This window comes from Haemaphysalis longicornis, unplaced genomic scaffold (genome assembly GCF_048455015.1).
Source record: "Haemaphysalis longicornis isolate Haplotype H1 unplaced genomic scaffold, Haemaphysalis longicornis Haplotype H1 scaffold_9, whole genome shotgun sequence".
NCBI lineage: Eukaryota > Metazoa > Arthropoda > Arachnida > Ixodida > Ixodidae > Haemaphysalis > Haemaphysalis longicornis.
Window position 1 is genome coordinate 18969341 of NW_027526460.1, and position 15233 is coordinate 18984573.

At 49.6% G+C, this 15233-nt stretch overlaps 2 protein-coding genes across 4 annotated transcripts in view; one reads left to right on the forward strand and one right to left on the reverse strand.

The window, feature by feature from the left end:
- Positions 1-5357, reverse strand: part of LOC144152252 (uncharacterized) — a 253626-nt gene extending 248269 nt beyond the window's left edge. Inside the window, exon 1 of the mRNA XM_077683486.1 lies at positions 5224-5357. The gene's annotated coding sequence lies outside the window, so the exon portion shown is untranslated. The remainder of the gene's footprint in view (positions 1-5223) is intronic.
- Positions 1-13873, forward strand: part of LOC144152251 (uncharacterized) — a 72719-nt gene extending 58846 nt beyond the window's left edge. For 2 of the 3 annotated variants that reach the window (XM_077683485.1, XM_077683483.1), the window contains exons 7-10: positions 335-3094; positions 5244-5345; positions 10354-10458; positions 11944-13873. In XM_077683485.1, coding sequence (XP_077539611.1) covers positions 335-3094; positions 5244-5345; positions 10354-10458; positions 11944-12309 — 3333 coding nt within the window. In that variant the 3' untranslated portion in view covers positions 12310-13873. The remainder of the gene's footprint in view (positions 1-334; positions 3095-5243; positions 5346-10353; positions 10459-11943) is intronic. The other variant, XM_077683484.1, reaches the window with a different exon arrangement.
- Positions 13874-15233: the final 1360 nt, after the last annotated feature.

Sequence of the window (15233 nt, forward strand, 5' to 3'; positions counted from 1 at the left end):
CGGGTCTGAATTGACGGGGTTTTACCGCATGTACTTCAAAAGCCACGGACTTACTACCGCTTCGTTTGTCTCCGTTTGTAGTGCTCATTTTTATATAAGTCCTTACCAAATCGCTCAACTGTCCGTACATCCGTACATACGTTCAGAAATTCGGGAACAGAGCAAGCACATTCGGACAAATATTCTTTCGGCGAAATAGCCCATGACGCAGTTTCACTATGTCGCAAGGGTTGCAGAAGTCCTGTTTCTTTCCTTCCTTGCTGTCATAGCATCATTGTATAAGTGTGTTGAACAAACCAGTCCTAACCTCTGCTGCACATTTCCTATCTTTCAGAGCGGCCACCCCGACCCAATCTTTGTGCCCCAAAGCTTCTCCGGGCCAGGCAACCGGCCCACTCAGTTTGACTTCAGGGACCCGCAACGGATCGACGGATTCGCGCCTCCCCACCGTTCGGGTAACTTCGGTGGGCAGCGGAAACCCGGAGTTTCGACGCGCGGCTTCTACCCCAATCAATTATCTGGTGGCCAGCCAACGCCAGGCGCAGAGCAGAACAACTTCGGCAGGGGACCAAGACCATCTTTGACACCATTTGGTCAACCAGGACGGGTTCCTCCTGTGCCTACCGTTGCCAATGTGGGAAGCATTCCGAACCCCCGAAACCACTTTGCAAACCGCCAGTTTGACCGCACTCCCGCCGGTACCTTCGGTCGACCGGCTATTCACACGCCATCATTGATCAGCATGGAAATTATTCGGTACGGCCCACACGGTCCGCAAGTTCAACACCTAAACAGGAGCGCAGTTCCTGGCTCCCTGGCACCGCCGGAGAATCTTGAAATTGGCGGTCCCTCAGGGCCGGCAAATTTCCCGCCAGGTAGCAACCAGAGACACCCACTGCTGGCCAACAGAATTGTGCCAAGGCCTCCGCGTCCGTTCAGCCCCAACGTAAATCGAGTCTTGTACGGTGAAGCGCACCAGCAGCCGCCATTTCCGAGAAGGCTGTCTGAACCGAAAGGGCCCGAGGGCGACTACGGGAGCGGCTTCGAAGGTCTCATCAGAGACGAGCGACCAGACCTCTTGGAGCTGAAACCGAGACCCAGGCCATCCGGTTCTGTCAGGCCTGGGGACAACCTAGACTTCTTGGAAGAGCTGCTGCCTTTCTACGAAAAGGATGTAGATATTGGAAAGAAGGGCAACGAAGCCGCAGGCGACGGGGAGAGAAAACCGGTAATACACGAACCAATAGTTCCAACGCATCGCGAGCTGCTTTGTGACGACGACGACCCGCGATTCTCGGACCCAAGGCGTCCATCTGTGGACGCTCTATTAACTGGGGAGAAGCCTGGTTGCATAAGAAGGCGTAAGCCAGAAGGTGATGGCCGAGTTGGCCCGAGTCCACCTCAAGAACAAAATGAGCCACCCGTCGACGCGGACGAGGAGTTCTTGAATTACAGGAACCCGTTTTCTGGCGTCCTGCCGACACCTGATCGCGGCAATACGGAAAAAGTCGACAGAGACGGCAAGAATTTCCGACGCCCGTTCTTAGACAAAGACGGGAAAGTTATTCCAGTGCTCGTTGACGGAAGTAAACCTGGCAGTGGTGAGTTGGATGGAACGGTTGAAGTGGACAGGAACAAACTTTCCCCAAATGGTAACGAAGCTGGTCTTCCAGACAGGCCATCAGTTCCCGGACTTGGCGCAGAAGGTCCAATTGAAGGAAGACGAGGCTTTGGTAACGATGGCGCATTCCGGCCGGACTTTGGAGCGTTCGCAGGTCCCTTCGGTGGTCAGAGGAAACCCAGACCCGGCAGTCCCGGCCCGGTCGGAGGCTTTGACGGGCCCGGCGACGGACAATTTAGACCATTTGCCCCGTTGCCACCTCGGCATCAAGACGGAAACTTGCTGAACTTTCAAAATACACCCCGCGGCAACGTAAACGGTGGGAGGGATGCTCAAAATCCCCTTAGGAGAAGCGAAGGACTTCCCGAAGAATCGCCTTTCTTGCCGCCACCACCCCAGCAAACTCTGCGATTTGGTCAGAGGCTGAGTGGTGCTAGAAATCCGGCGTCTCTGGTGCCTTCGCAGCGTCCACCAAGAGTACAGACTGGCGTTCAGCCACAGCTAACACCACAAGGACAAGTCATCTTCCCCCCTCCGCCACTTCATCGCAAGGCCGTGCTGCCCGGGCCTGGTGGTCCTGTAAACGGACTTGGGGATTCGCAGCCCTTCTCTCCCGTTCAGGGGCCGGGCGCACCTAGGCTTGGAAACCCAGGAGCCGGATTTGGCCAGCCTGGCGGGAATGATCGCGGCGGTGGATCGTTTGACAATGCTGGCGTCGCCCCGCCGAGGTTTGACTTCATTGACTCGAGGAGGCTTGGACCAGGACTGAGGAGGCCACAAGGGCAGAATGTGGGAAGAGAAGATTCATCCCCAGATTCCGAAGGCCAGCTCATCTCACCAGGTCCTACTGCCGGGTCTTTCGGTCCGACGTTTCCTGGCAGCCAAGGCAACGGCCCGAAATTTTTAAATGAAAATACGCCCCCAGCCACGTTCACGTTTTCGGATACGAATAAAGCATCGTTAGTGCCTCGTCGCCAAACTCTCGGCAACGGCGGAAGAAAGAGGGTGAAGAATGGGTTTGACAACTCTGATAAGAGCGGCCAGCTGCAAGAGCCCGGGAGAGGACTGTCTCAGGAAAGGGGTGACCTTCTACGAAAGCCGCTACTTGAGCCTAACGCTAAAATCAACGAGGAACTGAACAGGAGAGTACCGAGTGGCGTGCCGAGCCCCTTCGACTTCGTAGATACGCGAAAACCATTGGAGGCCGCCAGGAGAAGAGTCGGTGATAGTCGACCACAGGTGCTTAATACGGCCGGACGCCCAGGCGTGGGAGCGGTTCCAGGGGATGGACAGTCCGTTGTATTAGGTTCTCCTGTCGGCGGTAATTCGGGTGGCATCCCTGGAGCTGGCTTTCCGGGTGCACCCCAAGAGCTTCGCAAGCAGCTTTTACCGACTGATGGGCCTGCCGGCGGAGCAGTCGAAGGTCCCGTTGTCTTGGTACCTCAAGGAGAGCAGCAGCGCCAGCCGCTTCAGGTAAACAGAGTTATTGTGTATCGACTTTCGTGTTTTTCGTCCTGGTTGTTAACCATAATTCCTGTGGTGGTGGCCAAGCCCCTCCACCCCCCCCCACCCCCCCTTATACGTTAAGTCGCCGGTTCAATGGCTCCGCTACGACATATGCATTGTCCTTTGGAGAATTATCTTGTCGAGGACAATACGCTTTTTTGTATGCGAATTATATAATGTTGAACCCTTGCAGGTTCTGGCGTCGCTTTTTTGAAAGGAATTTCAGTTACGTGTCTGCTTCATTGCAAACAGAATTTCAATCACAACAGTGATTGCGAGCACGAGGTACATATACAAAAAAAAAACTTTCTGAACTAATACTGGTGGCACGGTCAACGTAACCTAACTTATCAGCGCAAAGGAAACCTTCGACACATTTCAGGCAGACTGCATGTACAAAACCGAGGGGAGCAGCGTTGTTTCAATTAAAGATATGCGCTGAATTGGTTGTTACAGGAACAAATTAAGACTAGTCCATCCATGTGAATGAACTGTGGAGGAAACGGTCCGGGTGATTGGACGAAAAAAAAGAATTGCGCACACGAAAAAGGTTCCGTCGCAAGCGGCTGATGGGTGTGGCGCAGATAAATGCGCTCGGGTGGTTTAGAGTTCCTAGATCCGGTCAGCTCGGTTAATGTCTGACCGAGCGGGAAAGGAGAGAGAGAAGCTGCCTAGCGCGTTGGCCGCATGAGTCACTGTCGCCTTGCGGTACCTCGATATTCTCCCCGAAGCGGAGGAGCTATCTATACTCCATGTCGCTTAGCTTCCGCAACTTCTCTCTTTTTACTGTTGCCTGTGCGTCATCATTGGAACAGTCTCTAAGGAAGCTGAGGCTCGTGGAAACCAGCTCGTGGCAATCATACTTTACAGCCTCCTTTTATAAAACGACTGCAAAGATAATGTGGTCCAAATATCATTTAGATGTTGAGTGAAATTGAATTGAATTTGCGGCGATACCTTTACCTGATTGAGTAAAATGGTTCACATCACGTGATCATCTCTAAGGGGTCTTATGCAAACTCTATTACGTTCGTTTTGGTGAGTTTATCTAGTGTTTTGCTTTTCTTTATGCGAAAAAAAAAACAGCCGAATAGCGAAGCACTTTTTATCATCAGAGGCTGCTAATTGTGTCCAACAAGGCGCGCCTCAAGCACCTCCCCCCCCATCCCCCCCCCCTTCCCCAAGCTACCGCCAGTGCCAAGAATCCTATACATCTTGGCAATTAGAAGCAGCGCCAGATCCCTCGAGCATCTACACGGGCCGGATTCAAGGCAATTAGAGAAAGGCTCAAGAGATGCTAGCAGCGATCGCGGCCGGGCGTTTGCACACAACGCCTCGTGGTTCCCGTTATAGTACAAGTGAGGGCGCATTGCGACGCACCTGGGCCACCTGGGCTGCTGCACCCGCATTCGGTTTCATTTTGTCCACAGCTGCGCACTGAAGATATGAGTTGTATATCCTTTGGCAACGTGGGCAGAGAACAAGCTTATAGCAGGTCCCATGGGCTGGCCCAGTTAATCTATTACTGTTTGGAAAGTTTTCAGGCCTGAGCCCGCCACTAGTGTCTGTTTTCGGGTCGTGTCTGGCGTCACGCATTAGATCTACAATGGAATTCCCCTTGTGCTTGCACTACTGCGAATCATCTAATCTATAGACTGTAACTTTCCTCAATACTAGACGCTAGACTAGACTACGCATATATTTTTACGCTTGTATAAGCCTCGCGCTGGAAGTCCACGCTGTTGGAAGTCTGGAAGTCCACCTAATCTACGCTGTTCTCACAGCTCCGCTTTGGCAGCCATTATTAACCCGCAGATATTCGGTGAATACCTCGCCGTTATATTGTTCCGCGCTTGCGGTGGCGACGCGAAGATTTCGAGATGACGTCACGCCATTCTTTGTGCATCCGTCCGTGAGTTAAAACGGGATCGCGCTATGGGCGTAATGCCAAAATACGGATCGGAGCATAATATCTCTCAGCTGTATTTTTTTTTAACTTGCTGAAACTTGCTGACGGCTGAACCAGCATGGTAGGGTGAACCCACACGTATACGGGGTCAGTGTCCACAAGGATGACGCATAAGCATTCCACTCACGTGTGATGGGATTCTTGCAGGGTCGGCAACCCGTGCTTCTGAGCGTTGAGAGGCTGCCCGTGGGACGTGGACCCGCTATTGGCGACGGCTCTGTGACAGGCAGATCAGCATTTGGAGTACAGGTATGTCAGTTATTCCATCCTTTCCGCGCGAAGACTTCATTTCATAAAGCAATTATGCAAATGTTCTACTGCGTGAGACACTTCAAGGGCGTCCAAGCCTCAGCAGCTACGAACTGCGAGCATTGCCGTGGTGGCACCCTCTCCACTAGCTGTCACTGCAATAGCAGCGCAAGGAACAACGGCGGCGCACGCTATCTTTTTAAAGGGGTCCTGAAATGCCTTCCGCCGATGCATGGATGTACATGTAACCAAATAAAGCAATGTATTAGCAATCTCCTCCTGCAAGAATTTTGTTAAAGCGATGAGTATTAGCTGAGAAATCGTAAATCAAAAACCGCGAATTATCGTCGCGCCGTATTTCCTCCTCCTTTCAACTGTTTCTTCGCTGTTGGCCTCCCCTCCCGTGATGCTCCGCTCCTCAGCGGTGACGTACTTCCGCTATTGCGCTCCCACAGACTGCCGTCTGCTACGGGCCAGCTCTTTCGGCTTTTTCATCTCTGTAGACACCATGGACACAGGCTGGAAAAGCGAACGAATGACCTGGCCGCATGTGTGCGGCCTGGCCTTGCCCTTTCGCGGTGTACGTAGCTGCAGTTGGTATCGGCGGCGAACTCGCAGCCGCGCGGGGAGAATCGTGCGCTCGTTCCCTTTGGTGCACAGCGCACTGTTTATCCAAAAAGCGCGGTCTCAGACGTGGCCCCGCTGGTGCCGGGTCTTATTTTGCGGCGGTTGTAATTCCTACTACCGGCGGCATGTGAAAAAAGACATTTTAAACCTACACAGAACCAGTGCACAAAACGCGCCGGATCGGATTGCTTTATCAGAGGCGATGAACGGGAAGGCGCAGAGCAAACCAACGCCGCACTCGAGCAGCGAGCAGCCGTGTTCTGACAAGCTGCACCCATGTGTTGCATTCCACACTGATGGGAAAGCGTTGTTTGCACTTGTTTCGATAGTCGTAAAATGTCCAGGCACTCCGGCACTCCGCTAGCAGATGAGCCGGCGAGTCGTTTCGGAAAACATTTAATTGACAGATGGCGCCGTATGCATTAGCATGTCGCAACGCAAAACTGATGAGACGTTCTACTAAAACTCCCCTCGCGATGTTTACGTAGCGGGACGCAAACATTTAGCGTTTAGCTTATGCAAAGGCAACAAACGCTGTACTAAAACTCTCTATTAGCAGTAAAATAGCGTGCGTACGTGAGGCTGCTTGCGTTTACAAAGCTGCACGCCGAGCGCTTACGTTTCAAACCTAGTGACATCATTTAAATACACTCGCAAGCACAGTGTAACGTAGTCACATATCAACCGTATGCTCAGGCGACAAGCAAGAGCTTATTTTATGTGGGACGGAGATTGCGCATAAAGGCCCGTTCGCACTTGCGACGAAAACGAGCGAAAGCGATGGGAATTCCGTCACTTTGTCGCGCGACGATCGTGTTTGTCGAATGGTCGGGAGAAATTTTCGTCGCGCGTCAGAATTCCCGTCGCTTTCGCTCGCTTTCGCCGCAAGCGGGATTGGAAAGTTCTGCCGCTGCCGTCTGCTACGCAGCGCGGAGGCAACCGCGCGATCTGCTCGGGCCGGGCGAACGCGCGCACTACCGCACGGCAGCGTCCCAAGCGGCAGCCGGCCGCGTACATCGCTCCCGGCGCCCGCCTGGAGCCCGCCCTCGGCACACTAGCCAGTATATTTCAGGCACAACAATGGAGGAAAGATTTTTTGCTTCCGATGAACCAAGTTCTTTGCCCCTGTGTTTTTAAATACGTGAAGTGGTTAGCACGTCGCCCTCACGCAGCTTTGTATCGTCGTAGCATCGCTGACTGTCCGAACGAAGCCTGCAGCTAAGCCAATGCAGCGACCGAAGCTAGAGTGTATTAGAAACTTCTAGTACACTCTACCGAAGCTGTGCGTGTGTGTGTGCATCGCCTCCTGTGTGTAGTGGACGCGTTCGTTTCGCGATGAAATGCGACGTTGTACTGCGGGTGGATAGTGCTTCCCATGGTCTGGATTAACTTTCTCGAACGACATACGACTCAACCTCGCATGGGGTATGTGTAGTGTGCCTGGCGAAAAGCCTTCTCGCTTGCGTGCCAGAGTTCAGTGGCTTGCTGTTCGTCCCGGAAACCGGGTGTGAGGTGAGTGCCGAATTTACAACGGGCAGGAGGAGGCAACCCATCGTCTGTCAATCGCGGTTCAGACTTGCAACGCATGTTGTGACGTTGCGTTCGTTCGAAACGCATCTCTGGATTGTTTTGAAGTTGAATAAAATGTACGCGTCAAACCCAGACATTCGGCTCAGGGTGTTGTCTGCGATTGCACGAAAGAAGTGCCACGGGGCTTTCTTTATGGTACGTACTCACGTAAGATAAAATCCATGTCGTGTTATGGCCGTGTTGCATTCAATACAAACGGTTAAGCGTTTGTTTACACTTGTTTCGTTTGTCGTAAAATGTCCAAGTACACCGGCACTCCGCTGGCAGATCAGCCGGCGAGCCGACGCTGAGCAGACGACTCATCTCTTTGCCGGAAGTGCGTGAAAAAGCCGCCCAATAGCAGGATGTCTAGCTCATGACGAACATCTGGGAATTGGTGATGTAGACATGTGAAGATGGCGGCGTCCAAAAACACGAAGGAAAGGGTGAGAAAAAAGCGACAGACTTTGTAACAAAAGTGTGAGCTTTCCGCTGCGCGTAAAAGAGTAATACTTGGCACAGCTGACGTTGACGACCCAATCTAACGAGTGCGCTAGTTCATTTAGTTTGCTCAAAATGCCTTTCAGGGCCCCTTTAAATGCGTAGGCGTTTCTATGGGCGTCCTCGATTATCAGTTCCGGACCTTCCGCGCACTACCCGGGACGGGATCCGGCGCTCGATTTTCGCATGTGTTCGTATGGAATCTCCAGTCCGAAGGCAGTTTTTAGACTTCCTGTTGGTGATGTTGATGACGTCCTATGTGTTCCCAACGAGTAAGTCCGTCTGTTCGACTGTAGCGCTCGATATGTCACTTCCTGCAAATAAGAAAATGCCATGCGGAAAAGGTGCTGGGGCATTCATACTTTGATTCAGGACCGCTTACCCGAAAACATTTTAGCAATCTGCATAAGCTTATCAGTGAAGTCGACTCTCAAGAGGTTCGGTGTATAGCTTTCCAGAGGGATATATGGCGTCTTACGTAGGCATTTATTTGAAGGTCCCATGAATATCAGGCTGTCCTCCTCCTGAAAAGCGACTTCCATGATGTACATTTGTAGATAGTAGCGAAGCCGACTTCAAAAGCGTCTCGTGTATAGCAGAGCGGTGTGTTTCTTTACGCATTATCCGACAATGGTCCCTCGGGGGAGATTCTGGAATTCTAATGCGTGGCATTTTTTGCCGAGTACCTCCCAGCCACAAAAAGGCAGATTTGGCGGAAGTAACGACTTTAATTTTTATAATAGCGTAAATAAAGACAGAGTGGATCCGTAGAGAAGGCGAGCGTTGCAGGGGGTGGCAGAAAGTTAGATGGGCAGATGAGATCAAGAAATTTGCGGGGATAAATTGGTCGCAGTTAGCACAGGACCGGGGTAATTGGAGATTAATGGGAGAGGCCTTTGCCCTGAAGTGGGCGTAGATAGGCTGGTGATGATGATGATGATGATGATGATGATGAAATAAAGATAACTTGTGGAACAGAATTAAAAAAACAAAAAATAAGAAAAATAATCAACATGTTAAAAACCAAAAATGTTAATAATCAACATGATCAGACAAAATTAACAAAAAATACGTCTTTACACATCTCCCCCCCATACAGAAGAGCAAATAAAAAAGTCTGCAAGGAACGTTGGAAATACGAATAGAGAAATAGCGTAAACGGACTAACTCTGCGCTATGCTTTGCATGTTCGGGAAAAAATACATACTTATCGAAGTAAAGGCACTTCATCGCTATAATGGTGTAAATTTACATCAATGGGGAAAATAAACAAAATAAAACATAAAATATTAATATAATCCAACGTCTTACGCCATTCATAGCCATACTTGGCTGTATAGACTCACATTCTAGACAAGTGGCATAATAATTCTACGCCTTAGTAGACAATTTTCTGAATTTCTGCAGATTATTATTATTCTTTTTTTCGGCGGAGGACTTGGATGAATAGAGAAAAGGGCGTTCCGAACGTAACCAGCCGCTTGAGTGTCGGTGCGCTCTTACTCCTTTCACCTGACGGAGTTTCGTTAGCGCGATGATTCCATTCACAATAGCACCATTAATTCATGTGAATGCATTTTAATTAAAAAATAGAGTTCTCAGTCAAAAATGCAATATCGCCAAACCCTTTTCAGTTGGGAACAGCTGAGGCCATTTTATCTTATTCCGCCGCCTGACCGGCCTCCGGATATTTTGCTATATATGTGTTAAGTCTGATTCTTTCCAAATGGGAACCAGTTTCTCGTTTTTCCATGTGCAACAATTATATTTTTGTAATCACTTGATGCTGTAATTGTCATAATTCAGTACAGCATGTTAACAAATGTGACTCATCGGTGGCCATCCATAGTGGCAGGGGGTGGGTTTTTGGTTTTACTACTCCTTTATCTGTCCAGAACTTAGAGAAAACAAAAACATAAGTTCGACGAGATGTTGCTTCGCCCTGGGAAGCGAAGCGTGAAGTCTATTAATTTGCCTTGTTCTAAAATTTTGTTTTTAGGGAATCAGCTGTCGATCTATGGTGCACATGGCACGATTTCATTGGCAAAAGGGTCCCTTTACAGCTTCCGCTGCAATATTTCTGCCAAATACTTAGACATTTTATCTGTAGCGCGATCCCGGGTAAATAGGCTGTAATACGAACTGTAGAGTCACCGCATTTCACACAGTATTGGCTAAGAATATCGCGTGGTTAGAACCAAGTTTCAGCGGTTGAAGGTCGGCGTTCTTGTTGGCGATTTCCGTGTCTACGCGCTGTTACATGCTACATGAATCCCCGTGCAGCCTCCTTCAGAAGCTCTTGACCTTTCAGCCCATCGATGGAAACGTCGACCGGACAGGTGACGGCACCAGCCAGGAGTTGCTGAGGCGTGGTATCGACTCAACGGGGCCTAACGAAGCCGGCGAAGGACCAGAGGTTAGTTCTTGTACAATGCGACCCGTTCTTTCCAGAAAGGACCGTCTACGGAATCTTATTGGACGGCTCTTACAATCGCTTACGTTACGAAGGTGAAGGCACAGGGTTATGACGGCCATTATGAAAGGAAAGCGCTACGTTCGTAAGGAAAGCCTTCGTAATGTAACGCTTTGCCTTAATGGGCTTCAAAACAAAACAATAGTTTAGTGCAATTTAATTCTATCGCACCTATGTAGGCATGTTCATATGAGGGTATGTCTTGATCTCGATAACGGACAAACAAGCTGTATCCAACAGTTTGCAACTTTGTAACAATAAACTGTGGTGTAATGCACAATCATAAAAGACTCTGATAGTTGGTAGAGTCACTAAGGAGAGGCGAGTCACGGCGGACGTCAAATGCACCTGCCGCGGAGACTCAGTGGCTAAGGCGTTGTTCTGCTGAGCCCAAGGACACGTGTTCGATACCGCCCGCGGCGGCCGTTTTTCTGATGAAGGCGAAGAACAGAAACGCCCCGTCTGTCAAGGTTTTGGTGCACGTTAAAGAACAACAGGTGGTCGGAATTAATCACGAGTCCTGCAATACAACACGCCTCGTAGCTGAGTGTTTCTTTGGAACGTCAAATGTATGATCTTAGATTTAAACGCGCCGGTTTGGAAGCTTCGTCTCAGTCGCGCTAGCATAAAGTCAGAGCAAGGAAAAGGGCCTTAATTGAGCAGTTCTCGTCTTACTTCTTGTCCAGTTCGTCACCGCTTTCTCCAGGCAGGTGAGGAGTTAACGTACGTGACTTGACCCCCTGAGTGCGCGTTAGGGGGTCAGTCGTGGCAGGTGCTGATCTTATGGCCTTAAACTGAAACAATTTTTTCGAGCGCTCTTGTACCCTGACGTTGACTCTGCGAAAAAGTGTAATAAAACCAACGCAACGTTGTTTTGGTGATGAGAGGAGATCCTTACCAAGTTACACCAAACAGCCTTAGACTGAAGACGATTTTGTCGCGCCCTTCGCCCCTTTGTTTAACAAGCTCTGCTCAATAATGCTATCGCCCGTACAACTAATGTGAATGCAGACTTTGGGGCTAGTTGGTGCTTAGTGAACTTCGCCATTATAGCTGGAGCAAAAAATACAGGAGCACGAAGAAAAGACACACGACTAGGGTCTATCCTTTCTGTGTTTTTTTGTTTGTTTTTGTGGCGCTCCTTTCCTTTTGTTTTTCGCCTCGCTGGCATTCCACATTTGTACATTGCACGTGTATCAAATGAAGTGCAACAACAAGCCCTAGTTTTCGCCGCTCTCAGAAGGAATATGCCTTTACATTTCGTGCACATTTTATAAATTCCCCTTAATCAAACATCGCTTAGACCGAGTCGTCTGGTTAAGCAGACATATACAACGCTTTACAATTTTATATCCTTCGCATGCCCTTCTCTGTGCTTGCGCAGTGTCTTACTTTACCTGCCCGCCGCCATTTTTGTATTCCACATAGCAGGACGGTGAGCAGCGGGTGAATCCCTACTCGTTCGGCTACTCGTCGTACGACGGACTGGGCAGCAAGGTCTCGCGGCACGAGTCCAAGGACGACAGCGGCCGCGTCACCGGGTACTACGTCGTCGAGGACGTGGACGGCCGGAAGCGAACGGTGCACTATGTGGCCGACAAAGACGGCTTCCGGGCTACCGTTCACACCAACGAGCAGGGCACGGAGAACCAAGACCCGGCCGACGTGAAGATGCGCGTCGAAAACAGAATGCCACACCCTCCGCCCACCCCGCAGACACCGGCAAAGGCCTTGGCCGATGACGTGGACGCACCAGTTCTGGACGCTGTGGACCAGAGCGTGAAAAAGAGCTAATGGTTGCAAACCGCAGCCTTGCGCTTAGTGTTCACGCGATTCATGAACATTCGCGCGTAGAAATGCTGTTCTTCGTTCTTCACATCCGTGTCAGGCATCATTGTCAACGCAGTAGCACCCGTGAGCCCTTCAACGGAGATGCTGCCACGCGAATCAAGTGCCACAGGGAACGTGTCCATAGCGTGTTTGCTATGTGTACCTGCCGGGGCGCCGGGATTGTTTTTATGACTGTGAGCTGCGATAACGTTAACGGTAACGTTGAAGGTAACGTTGAGGGTAACGTTAAAGCTGGTGTACTAGGTTAGGTAAGGTAAAGAATACCTCGCCCAAAAGCAAATTTAGAGCCCCTTGGGCTTCTGTAGGAGCCGGGATCTGTGGACGGTACGAAAAACGTACCTGACATGTGCTCTTGTGAGCTGTGCAGCCATACGTGCGCAATTTGAATTAAACGTTAGATGTTAAATCTTCCCAGCCTTTTGCCTAACAACTAGGTCACAAGTCGAATTTAGTTTGTATTTACAAACAGTTCCGAGACAACTGCTGTTGATAGTTTACGTTGATTTATTTTACCCAACGCAGGTGTAGTTTATACACCGATCTTCATGATTTACTGAAGACGCGGGATAAAAACTGTTCGGGCGTCATCAAACGCGTTCTATCCATTTGCAATCACTTGTCCGATCACCCTTCGTGTTTTAAGAAATAACATTTTTACAAATCACAATGACTAAATACCCCATTTCTCCGCTCAACTGCTGATTTGAGGCAGACCTTAAACGGCTATTTTACGCTTAAGCGCTTCCTGGGCATTCACATCGCATCGCGCTTACTGGTACTTCGAGCCGCGTAAAAATGCAAGCCGAATGCATTTCCACAACCTCTGCTCCACAATTCGTCCGCGATTAGGCCCAGTGCTGAGGCCGGCGCCACATCGAACCTCAGAAATTTCATAGTTTAGGAATGCAGCAGCACGAACTGTCGGAGCGGTTACGGAATCTTCGTCGCCTACCCACGTTTTTTGGCGTAGCCTCCACCGTGCGTGAAACAGCTGGAGCGCTTTTATCATTGTTGTCGGTAACTACTCATGTGAGGATGGATCAAGCAGTATTAAGCGAGTGTCGTCATCAACTGGCCGCGGTTGTCAGCATACACATTTCATGCCATTTTCGAGCCTTACACCCGACCTCGAAAAATCATGCTTCGCGTCTGCCTGTGTTTTTCATTGCTGTATTTATAGACGTATCAAAATGACGTTCGGTTTTCATCGTTTTACAGAAAATGGAAGGCCCGTACCTTTTTTTATTTATAAAGTAAGCGCATTTACATAACATTTTATTGGCAACTGCTGTCTAGTAGTCATTCATGACAAGATACAGGGCCCTCTCTGACATGTTTCATTTTTCGATTTAATAAAAAACATTTATCGGGGTAATTTAATATACGTGAACAAGAAAATGTTCTTTTTTGTCATCACCACATCTTCCATTTGTGCATTTATGACCTTTGCAACAATGATACAACTGATCGCTGAAACGTGGAATAAAAAGTTGTTTTTTTGCTCTAAGTATGTGTCCTTCTATGATGGTGCAACATAGCGAATGGAAATTTCGCCTAGAGATGTAAGTTTTCGTAAAATTTTGAGGGGCGTGGAAAGAGCAGGTTTTCTTCATTTTCTTTCAAAAAAAATTACGCCCACCTCCCCTCGCGGGAACCCTGGTGTGATGCGACGCTGAAGGGGGTTCCATTGTGCGTTTGCGTTGGGTCGATTACTCGAATTGCATGAGCAATCGTCGGGTAATGCGAGAGAGAGAGAGAGAGAGAGAGAGAGAGAGAGAGAGAGAGAGAGGGGGGGGGGAGGAAGGGAGGGAGGGAGGGGGGGAGGGCCATCGACTAAGAGACTGGCCGGAGCGCGGCACTCCGCTTATATGCGCAGCGCGCCCGAAGGAGAGGAGATCGCGGAGAGAGGGGGCTGCACATGCGCACAGCGTGCTTGCGCCGCGCGCTGCGCCGCCCACCGGCGGAGTGAGTGAGCGCGCCGCACTGCGCGCGCCACAGATGTTGGGGGAGAGGGCGCGCTATCACGGCGAGAGGAGAGGGGGTGAGCGGAGGAGAGACGCAGCTGTGTGGACGTGGACGACGACGACGCAGGAAGGACAGGGCCGCCGGCAAGAGATGCTCCTCTCAGCGTCGCATCTAAAATATGAAAAATTGAAAGAAGACGATCCCGCACAGATCTATAAAAAAATCGGGCTTGCTTCTTGGGGCGAAAGCCATAGATGACTCATAAAGCGTGAAAACTTACCGTAGTTTCTGGCGACTACATGAATGAAACCAAATTATGGCTGCTGTAAGAAGACAATAAAAAATATACATTGAAACTTATTTGGATTCGAATGGAATTTGAACCGGGGTCTCCAAGAGCCGCAGCCAAGTGTGTAACTACAGCACTAACCCTGTACGGTGCCAGGATGGAACAAGATTTATCCGGATGCGTGCCGCATGACAGGTGAACGTGGCGGTACCGCAAACACGATGCAGCAGTAAAGAAGACTTCGATAATCGCTGATTTTCGTCTTCAAATCACTTATGAGACTTAAGTGCCCGATAATTTTTTTCCGTTAACACTGAAAAGAATATTTAATTGTTACATGCGGCATTACAAAAGTCCCAACACAGTTCCGCTTTCAAAATCTGCGCACGATTTCACGTCAAGACATTGATTTCAGAAAGCGTTTCCCTCGCTGCAGAGATATCGCATTACAATGAATTTTTCCGGAGAAGTTCTGTTAATTTGACTCAATGTTATCCGGGATGTAAACAAAAACAAAAAAAAAACTTTTTCAATGCCCTTTTTTTTTTTTTTCAACCGCTCACTTCTCTAGTTGCACCACGAAATACCCCTGCGGAGCTCCAGCGAAAATTAC